This window comes from Panthera leo, chromosome B4 (assembly GCF_018350215.1).
Source record: "Panthera leo isolate Ple1 chromosome B4, P.leo_Ple1_pat1.1, whole genome shotgun sequence".
Lineage (NCBI taxonomy): Eukaryota > Metazoa > Chordata > Mammalia > Carnivora > Felidae > Panthera > Panthera leo.
The window spans coordinates 44,996,391-45,007,212 of record NC_056685.1 but is presented as its reverse complement, the minus strand read 5'-3'; the positions used below and the strand labels follow the sequence as shown (position 1 = coordinate 45,007,212).

General features: G+C 39.0%; 2 protein-coding genes across 2 annotated transcripts; both read left to right on the top strand.

The window, feature by feature from the left end:
• The first annotated feature begins 414 nt into the window (after window positions 1-414).
• On the top strand, window positions 415-1,383 carry LOC122223784 (taste receptor type 2 member 42-like). The gene has a single exon (XM_042944698.1). The coding sequence runs from the start codon at window positions 415-417 to the stop codon at window positions 1,381-1,383; it is 969 nt and encodes a 322-aa protein (XP_042800632.1).
• Window positions 1,384-7,872: 6,489 nt separating this feature from the next.
• LOC122223778 (taste receptor type 2 member 42-like) lies at window positions 7,873-8,810 on the top strand. The gene is given in 2 exon segments (XM_042944695.1): window positions 7,873-8,158; window positions 8,161-8,810. Coding segments are annotated over 2 exon segments (936 nt in total).
• The last annotated feature ends 2,012 nt before the right edge of the window (window positions 8,811-10,822 follow it).

Below are 10,822 nucleotides of genomic sequence, written 5' to 3'. Positions count from 1 at the left end.
CAAATCAGCGAAAAAGAATCTGGCCCATATTTGCATGCTAACGAATTTGACTTCAACCTTTGGATCATTACCTCAAGTGGAAAATTTGAATCCTTGCCAACTATAAATAGAAACACAAACGGTTTGGTTTGGAAATGAGTAGCTCTTTCAAATAAATAAAACCATCTTCATGAAAGTATATGGGATGCTACCCCTTAGCAGATGGTTCTGGATTAAGATCGGCATTACAATAAAGCAGAGAAATTTCCATATACGTATATATATGAGACTGTATCCAACAGCAGGAGGTTCTGGTTAACACTGGAATCGCAACGGTGAAGGTAACTATCAGAAATGGATGCTGTGCTGAGACAGTTTGATTACAAATTTGCTAATGAGACACGACGTTAGAAATTTGGATTTTTTCCTGCGGAAATGTTAGCCGGACTGGATAAAATCTTTCTTACGCTGTCAACAGCAGAATTCATAATTGGAATGTCGGGGAATGTGTTCGTTGGACTGGTGAACTGCTCTGAATGGATCAAGAACCAAAAAATCTCTTTTGTTGACTTCATCCTCACCTGCTTGGCTCTCTCCCGAATCACTCAGCTGCTGGTGTCATTGTGGCAATCATTTGTAATGACACTATCTCCGCCTTTCTATTCCACTTGGAAATCAGCAAAACTTATTACTTTGCTTTGGAGAATAACTAATCACTGGACTACCTGGTTTACCACCTGCCTGAGCATTTTCTACCTCCTTAAAATAGCTCACTTCTCCCACTCTTTCTTCCTCTGGCTGAAGTGGAGAACGAACAGAGTGGTTCTTGCCATTCTTGTCCTTTCTTTGCCCTTTCTGCTGTTTGACTTCCTGGTGCTAGAATCATTGAATGATTTCTTCTTAAACGTCTATGTGATGGATGAAAGTAATCTGACATTACATATAAATGACAGTAAAAGACTTTATATTAAAACCCTGATTCTTCTTAGTTTTTCCTATACCATTCCTATTGTTCTGTCCCTGATCTCACTGGTCCTATTGTTTCTGTCCTTGGTAAGACACATCAGAAATTTGCAGCTCAACTTCATGGGCTCCAGGGACCCTAGCACACAGGCCCATAAGGGGGCCATTAAAATGGTTATGTCTTTCCTCCTCCTCTTCACAGTTCATTTTTTTTCCATCCAATTGACAAACTGGATGCTTTTCATATTTTGGAACAACAAGTTCACAAAGTTTATCATGTTGGCCATATATGTCTTTCCCTCAGGCCACTCATTAATTTTGATTCTGGGAAACAGCAAACTGAGACAGACAGCCTTGAAGGTACTGCGGCATCTTAAAAGCACCTTGAAAAGAGAAAAAACAGTTTCGTCTTTACAGATAGACGTTCCAGGGTCTTTCTAAAGATAAAGACTTAATGAGGAGTCTTTGAGGATCAATTTCACTTCTCTTTTTTTTCCCCCTACAGGGTTCCTTTAAGTATTGTCAAACATTAATGAAATTTTCCCTAGAAAAAGTTACTTTTGATGATAATTGACCCATGGTCAGCCAATATAATTTTTAAAGTATTCAGTTTTGTTTAACACAGTGGTTACCAATATTTAAAAATCGCAAATAGGCTTTCAAAATTATTTAATTTTATATGCAAAAGATTTATGTAATTGTAATTCATATTACATGTCAGAAGCATGTCGTATTTTAGAAATCAAGATAAATTACTATTCACTAGGTAGATGATCTATAAAATGGTGATAGAAAAGTTAATTGAGCAACTAAAGTCAGAGATGGGAAAAACATGACCTCATAGGGTAAAGGCTTAATTTTTTTTAAATGAAAAAGCTTTTCATTGTCATTAGAAGTCTTATTGATAACATGGGAATGAGTTATTTGAAAATAATATTCATAGTGCAAAACAAAATAAACTAGAAACACATGCTTATAATGCTAATCTTAATTTGAAAGTGGTATTTTGACTATCATAACCTAAATTTAGATACAGTAACGACAAATTCTAAATAAAGTTAAGGGTAGAAAAGTTTACTATAACATTTTGAACATGATGTTGTAGATTTTAATATTATACAGATGCTATGCAGCTATATATAATGGAATTCTTTAAAAATGAAGAATTCTTGGGTCGTGTGGGCGACTCAGTCAGTCAAGTGTCTGACTCTTGGTTTAGGCTCAGGTCATGATCTCACAGCCTAAGATGGAGTCCCCATCGGGCACCACGCTGGCTGTGGAGCCTGCTTGGGATTCTCTCTCCCTCTCTCTCTCTCTCTCTCTCTGCCTCTCCTGCACCCCTTTCTCTCAAAATAAATACACTTTTTTAAAAAATGAAGAATTTACTTAGGGTTTCTTAGGGTTTACTTTCTTAGTAAACCCTAAGGGTTTACTTTCGATGTATTCTTTAGATTGCATTAAAGAAACAAAAAGTTGTAACTAAATGATGATAAATACGTGGGTTGTAAATTAGTCTTGACGGACCTGTAGGTACGGACATTGTTCTAGGGCTGCTCCCTGGACCTGGAATGGTGTTAGAATTATGAACATTTCTCCCTGTCCTCCCTTGCTGTATTTAGAAAACTAAACCTCTAACACGTCTAGGCTGTGTGGTGCTTCTGTGTATTGATAACAATAACGATGTGGATAACGGTTTTAATCATAAGACATATTTTACCATTTTTCCTAAGTAATTTACATTTTACAAAAGAAGATTTATTTATTTGGCCCTTAACTAATATTTTGTCCGATTATCACTGTAATTATCTGGCCTTGGTAAAAGCGGATATGCAAATCAGGCTGGGTAGATAGCCTTTGTTTTAGATAGCCTTTCATAGAAATGACTTAGACATAATCTTGCACTATTTATAAGATGGTAACCAAGCACATTGTTTAATTTTTAGCATTATGAAACTTTTCTTTGGTACGCAAGATAAAATGATTGAGCTAATTTTTTAGCAGCTCTTCTTTCTAAGAAGTAGGCCTTAGGGATAAGTGAGTGAATGTTTAACTTGGAGTGAGTCAACACTCATGCAACAAAGTTAGGGAGATGGAACTATAAGGAATAGTGCTCTAGTCTTGACAAAGCAAAGGACTAGTAAAAGAAGACAAGGTCATAGGCTGGGGTCATTGCAACTGACGTACTGTAGACTGTATTCGAGTTTGATTGAGCCCGGCATCTCTACTTTCCCCATAACAAGAGATGTCGTGGGGGACTCAACAGCAGCTGAGCCACAATCCAAGAAGAGCCACTCCCAACACAGGCATGGCCAGTGTCATCCACCCAGAGAAGAAATATCCATAATTGTATCCTACCCTGGGACCAAAGTGTTGGGGAAAGATGGAGATTGTCACCGATTTCTTGTTAACTATTCCTATCCCCCACCAAATAAATGTTCAGTTAAAGATTCTGGTGTAATGATTGGTTCTTTCCATTTGTCTACCAGGTGATTTATGGAAGAGGAACAAATAACTTGTTTCTACTGCTGAAATGGTAGTATCTCTGATCCTCAGGGTGACTACTGGAGGCAACTGATAAGACGTAAATCAAGCACAGCAAGACAGTTTTCATGAACCCTGGTGATGAATGTGCCATATAGAAACCCATACCTCTACTGATCTCTGAGAAAGGCATGCAAATTTCCTCAAGGTCTCTGGTGGTTTGTCTGCTATCTGCCAGTAGGTGGCTTCTCCTCATAAGATCTTGATTAAACCCCATCTCCTCTGAGCCAGGGATGCCTTTAAGGGACATGCGCATCATTGCAGGGTCTTCCCAATTCTGTCATTTGAGACACCAGATATGTTGCCTAGAGTAACTCCATATCCTATTCAGGACCTTAAGACCAATCTTCACAAGAACAAATTGATTTGAAAAGTTTGAGGAATTTGAAAAACACATACAGGCAAACTTGTCTTTTGTCTCCTTGTACACTTATAGACTACAGCTTTTCAAATTTTATTTTTTATTTTTTTTCCATCAATATTAACGCAGCCTCAGAAGACGGTGGAAATACCCAATCATTCTTATTTTGAGCATGAGACAGGTTTGCCAGTGTGGAGGTTGGTATCAGTTAGACTGGCCCTGTCTTAGGTTTGTCATGAGAAAGAGCCAGTGAGGATGTTTTGCCCCTAAGGACTTTGAGGGGAAAAGACCCATGGCCTTCAGTTTTGAAAACTAAAAGAATATGCTAAGTGAAACAAAAATCTACGATGAAACATGAAAGGTTGTTCATGTAAGCAGTGATTAAGCTGGGCAAATAGTCTCCATTTGTGAAAGATGAAATCTCCGTCCCTTTAGGCGGTGGCCCTTGCCCCAGCTAATTGCTTCTTCAACTAGGGTCCAGCCAAAGAAACACTGAAGTTCTCTTTTACTTAAAAACAAAACAAAACCAAACCCAAACAAACAAACAAAAACCCCACAAAGGCCAGTACTTTAATGCAGTGACTATCAAGTTCAGTGCATGAAAGTTCCTCACTGCAATTCAAAAAGAACTAGGAAGCTACTTCTGTGTTTGCAAATAAATGGAAAAGCTTGCTATTGATAGGATGGGAGAGAGCATCACAGGGCAACATTTGTTGCCCGCTTCTCTGAGACTGTCAGGAGATCTAAACATGCGGGCTTGGGGAGGGAAAGGCAACAGAAAGAATCCAACAGAAAGCTCAGGTATATTTTTTCACTGGAGATGTCACAGACACGGGGAGGAAACAGGAAGAACTCAAGCCCCGCCCCCCCAAGGTGGTATTAATGATAGGACCTCATAAAATATTCAGTTGAACCATCTTTATTTAAACCCACATAAGTGTTAGTTCATCACTGTATAAGTATCACTCCCTATCACTCAAGAAGTCAGCATTTTGTTTGAAATAGGCCAACATAGACTTCCGAATGTATTTTCTCACAATTGCTTAGAAGAATTGTCTCTCTTTCAACTGATGACTATAACATAAGTGTTCATACGTTTTCGGATTTAAATCAGTCATCATTGGAAGTTCAGACTATTTGGGATTGTCACTGTATCATACACATAAGTTTAATTAATTATCTGCCCAAGCATTTTGTAATAATATACCTTATGTTTATACATGCAATAATACTTTTTCTTTATCAAGTATAACAACTTCTATTTTAAGATAGATCTGGAAATATCAGTGATCTCTAGGGCCTTCTTGGTTTCCTGACACAAAATACAGAGTTTTGGGGACACCTGGGTGGCTCAGCTGGTTGAGTGTCCGACTCTTGATTTCAGCTCAGGTCATGATCCCAGGGTCATGTGACTGAGCCTTATGTCTGCTCAGCATGGAGGCTGCTTGGGATTCTCTCTATCTCTCTCTCTCTTTCTCTCTTCCTGTCTCTCTCTCCAGCTCGTGCATGCTTTCTCTCTCTCTAAAAATTAAAGATTAGAAAATTAAAATTAAAAAACAAAATATAGAATTCTCTAACCATCTCCAACTCCCTTGCCTGGAAGTACTTCTTTTTCATGAAGAAAAGTAAAAAAGTCCCCACCTCCTGGGTGCTACACCTGCAAGCTTTTATGATTCTGTATGACTTCTGGCTTTCAACCAGAAAGGCTGGAGAGCAGTGTCAGTTATTTCCAGGTTAGTACAGAAATTGTGTGTGAATTCATACATATGTCATAGAACTTTCTCCAATTTTAAAGAGTTGCTTTCGTTTCTTGTTCTTATACTTGTTTGCACAGTTGAGTCTCATTCATTGGTTTCTTTTTCTCTGCTCCCAATAGGATTACCAACTAAGTTAGTATTCATTCATTTAACCAATAGCTATTGAGGGTTTACTGTTTGCCAGCCCCTCCCTGTCCACATTGGTGGACAACAAAATAGTCCCTTCTGTCCTGGAGCTTAATGTGATCGTAGAGGTACTTGGTAGCTAAGGTCACCTAGTCTACATGCCTGACATTACGTTTTTGGTGCCTGTAAAATCCTAGGCCCCCACTCTCAATGTGCATAAAAGCAGAACACCAGGTCAGTGCTCCCTTTGGTGCCCCGTGACTTCTGGCGTGGCCTTTGAGTGTTCAGGCATTGGTAATGTAGAGCATCACTATTGACAGTCTGAGGCCAACACAAAACAGGTAGTTTTAACCAGAGTCAAAATTGGCTGAATGGGGAATGCATTGTCAGAGGGCTAGGGGGCAAAATTCCTGTCTCATTCCTGGAGAATCTTCATAGATTTGCAGCTTTCAGGTACAAAGATTTTTGCCTGGGTTCAGAAGGTACTTTAAACCATGTATGGAGGAGTTCTCAATGGGTGCCAACAATATATCCTAGACAATTAAGTAAGATTCCTTGGGGTTGGCTCACAGACATTAACATATATTAATTATTAATATAACACATGTACGTACACCTAAAGTTCTCTCAATAGGAGAGAGAACCTTGCGGTCGAGGTTGAAAGACGGTTGTATTAAAGTTACCTGTTTGTTGAAACCAAAACCAAACTAAAATAAATTTTACTGTAACTGAATTTTTTATGAGACAAAAGATTTTACCAAAAGCAGGATAAATGAAAAGAACCCCTTCCCACTCCCCACTCCTCCATTTTTTTTCTACTCTATTTTTTTCTTACTATTTTTTCCCTCTCAGTTGACAAGAGCTTATTCAGAATCAAATAGGCAGTAACTGATTGAGAAGAAAGCTCAAAAAATTCAGAGTAACAGCTCAAATAGGTCTGATATTGGTACCTTTGCATATGGTTTTATACCCTTCTGGAAGATCATTTCCCTTTGTGTCTATTTCTTCAGGAAATCCTAAAAAGTTTCAAGATCCCATCCAGTCATCACTATCCTGGTGAAACCAGAACTTTTGGCTGTAGATTTTGTAGCACCCTTCTCTGTGTGGCAAGTTACATTTTGGTCAAACTTCTGTCACATTCAATGGTAACAGTTTATTTGACGTTGCTTTTCCTCATACCCTGTGAGCTCCTTGACGTTACTTCTCTTTATTACGCTTACCACATCTATACTAGTATCTGAAATATGATGGGTTTTATCAAATGGATTTAATGAATAGTGCCTGAGAATTCTATTAAAATTAAGCAACCTGAATCCAAGTTGTATTTTCTTATTTATTTATTTATTTATTTAGAGAATCCCAAGCAGCCTCCACACTGTCAGCACAGAGCCCCATGCTGGGCTCAATCTCACAAACCATAGATCATGATCTGGACCGAGATCAAGAGTCCAACGCTTTGCTGACTGTGCCACCCATGTGCCGCCCAAATGGTATTTTCCATTGAAAAGGAAAGCACAGGGGCGGCTGGGTGGCTCAATCAGTTAAGCATCCGATTTCGGTTCTGGTCATGATCTCATGGTTTGTGAGTTCGAGCCCCGTGTCAGGCTCTGTGCCGATAGCAGCAACGCCTGGAGCCAGTTTTGGATTCTGTGCCTCCCTCTCTCTCTACTCTCCCTCCTTTGCTCATGCTCTCTCTCTCTCTCTCTCTCTCTCAAAAATAAACATTAAAAAAATAAAAGAAAGGAAAGTGCAAATCAGTGTAAAGAAATCGCCTCGTATTTGCATGTTCCCATATTTGACTTTATTCTTCCAGATGTCCTCACAAGCGGAACACTGCTGTCAGTGCCAGTGATGAGTGGGAACATTTACTGTTTAATTTGGAAATCAGTAGCTGATTAGAAGTTACATTAAAGTTTTTCATTTAGGTCTGTGAGACCGGATCTCCTTGTGTAAAGCTCAGACTTACAGCTGGAACCAAAGAGAAAGATCTTTCGTGAAGATCAGTGAGATAGTATCTGAGCATTTTTAATATCAAAGTGAAAAGTATCAAAGTGGACTTTACCCTCCAACGTTTGACAGAACAACAACAACAACAACAACAATCAGTGAAACATAGGGCTAGCTTCCTGGATTCTTTCTACAGAAATGCCATCTGGAATCGAAAATACCTTTCTGACAGCAGCAGTAGGAGCATTCATGATTGGAATGTTGGGGAATGGTTTCATCGTACTCGTCAACTGCATTGACTGGGTGAAGCATCGAAAGCTCTCGCCAGCTGACTGCATCCTCACCAGCCTGGCTGTCTCCAGAATCATTCTTCTTTGGATGATACTATTCGATTCGCTTGTAATGGTGTTTTGGCCACATCTATATAACATTGAGAAACTAGCTACCGCTGTTAGTATCTGTTGGACAGTGACCAATCACCTAGCTACTGGTTTGCCACCTGCTTGAGTGTTTTCTATTTCTTTAGGATAGCCAATTTCTCCCACCGCTATTTCACCTGGCTGAGGCAAAGAATTAGCAGGGTGCTCCTTGTGCTTCCTCTGGGGTCTTTATTCTTACTGGTTTTCAACTACAAATTATTAGTTGGATTTTCTGATCTCTGGGCTACCATCTACCACAACTATGAAAGAAACTCAACTCGGCCCCTAGATGTAAGTAAAACTGTGTATCTTAACAGCTTGGTTATTCTCAGTTTCATCTACTTAATCCCCTTCCTTCTGTCCCTGACCTCACTGCTCCTTTTATTTCTCTCCTTGATGAGACATACCAGGAACGTGCAACTGAACTCCAGCTCGAGGGACTTCAGCACAGAGGCCCATAGAAGGGCCATGAAAATGGTGATATCTTTCCTCCTCCTCTCCACGGTTCATTTTTTTTCCATCCAGTTAACAGGTTGGATTATCCTTTTACTGAAGAAACATCATGCCAATTTGGTGGTCACGTTGACATCGGCTTTTTTTCCTTCAGGCCACTCATTGATCCTCATTTTTGGAAACAGCAAGCTGAGACAAACTGCTTTAGGACTACTGTGGCATCTCAATTGCCACCTGAAAATGGTGAAACCTTTAGCTTCATAGATTTCCAGAATTTTCTATAACCCAAGAGAATTAATGATGAACATTGAAGATCCATTTTAACTTTTGTTTTTCTCGCTGGATGCTTTTTAGATACTATTAAACATCACAGACTTTCCCTAGAATGACCTATAAACTTAATAAGCAAACATGATTGTCATTGTAAAACTTGCTGGTAACAAGAAAATACTTGAGTCAGTATGAATATAAAATTTATAATGCAACATGTATTAATGTTACACATGCTAGCAGATATTTATTAAATTCATATGTGAGAAAAAATGATTATTTAGAAAAGAAAATCCTCTCCAAGTTGAATGAGGTGGAATATTTGTACAATACTAAGTTAAAAAGAAAGGAATAAAAATGCCGGAAGCACGGTCCCATAACAAAGACATAACTTTTAAAACAAAGGAACAGACTGTCACTATGAATCCAAGCTAGAATAGACACTACATTTGTTGAATAAGACAAAAAAATTGACTTAATCTATAAAAAGAAATTGAATAATTATCCCTAAGTGTAGAATAATGCTTTTATGTCTACTTTACGCACTTAGACACTGAGTTTGTGTGGGGTGTGTGTCTGCGTGTGAGGATTGATTACATGAACATTTGTGTATCTTGTCAAAGAGGACAAACACAACCAACTCACTTGCCAGGGATAAGAAGGGAAAGTTTACAAGGGAATATTGTGTATTTGTATAAAATTTAAACGTGTGTGTATATATGTAGTGCTAGGTTGACTTTTCTCCTAAAATAAATGAAATCAAAGTACTTGAAAATGTATATAATCTTAAGGTCAGCAGGTGGCAAAATTGTGCTTGCTAATGATATGGAAATTGTGAATATAAGTTTGATATATAGTAATTTTTAGAGATTATAATTTTAAACATGTTTTAAAACTATCAACAATGAAGAGATCTTTGTAGGGTTTTAAATGGCTGTCATTGTTTCAATTGCAGAAGCAAACAAAAAACAAAAACAAATTAGATAATCAATGTTGAATACATGTGGGTTATAAGTCAATTTTGATGGAGCAGTAGGTCAGGTCTGATGCTGGGAAGAATATAAAAACCATAAGGGTTTTGTGTCTTACTCCAGGAACCATCTGATGTAACCATGATGATTAGGACCCATGCACATAAGACCCACATAAAGATTTAGATTTTTTAAAATATAGTTTTAAAAGATTTATTAAGTAATCTCTACACCCAACATGGGGCTCAAACTTACAACCCTGAGATCAAGGGTCTCATGCTCTACAGGCTGAGCCAGCCAGGCCACCTAAAGATTTATATTTTTCAACTTCACTCATTATGTTGGACACTATATAAGAAATTTCCTGGGTGGGGGGTGGGGGAATTAGATGGTGACCAAAAGGTACAAACTTCCAGTTATAAGAAAAATACATACTAGGGATGTAATGTATAACATGGGAACTATGATTAACACTGCTGTATGGTATGCTATCACAGTGGATCCTGAAAGTTCTTGAAAGTTGCTGAGAGTGGATCCTAAAAGTTCTCAACATTGGGGCACCCGGGTGGCTCAGTCAGTTGGGCGTCCAACTTCGGCTCAGGTCATGATCTCACGGTCTGTGAGTTCAAGCCCCACGTCAGGCTCTGCGCTGGCAGCTCAGAGCCTGGAGCCTGCTTCAGATTCTGTCTCCGTCTCTCTCTGCCCCTCCCCCACCCTCACTGTGTCTCTCTCAAAAAAAAAAAAAAACAACAAAAAAAACCATAAAAGTTCTCATCACAAGGAAAAGTACTTTTTTGGGGGGATCTACGTGAGATAGTGGATTTTTTTTTTTTAATTTTTTTTTTCAACGTTTTTTATTTATTTTTGGGACAGAGAGAGACAGAGCATGAACGGGGGAGGGGCAGAGAGAGAGGGAGACACAGAATCGGAAACAGGCCCCAGGCTCCGAGCCATCAGCCCAGAGCCTGACGCGGGGCTCGAACTCACGGACCGCGAGATCGTGACCTGGCTGAAGTCGGATGCTTAACCGACTGC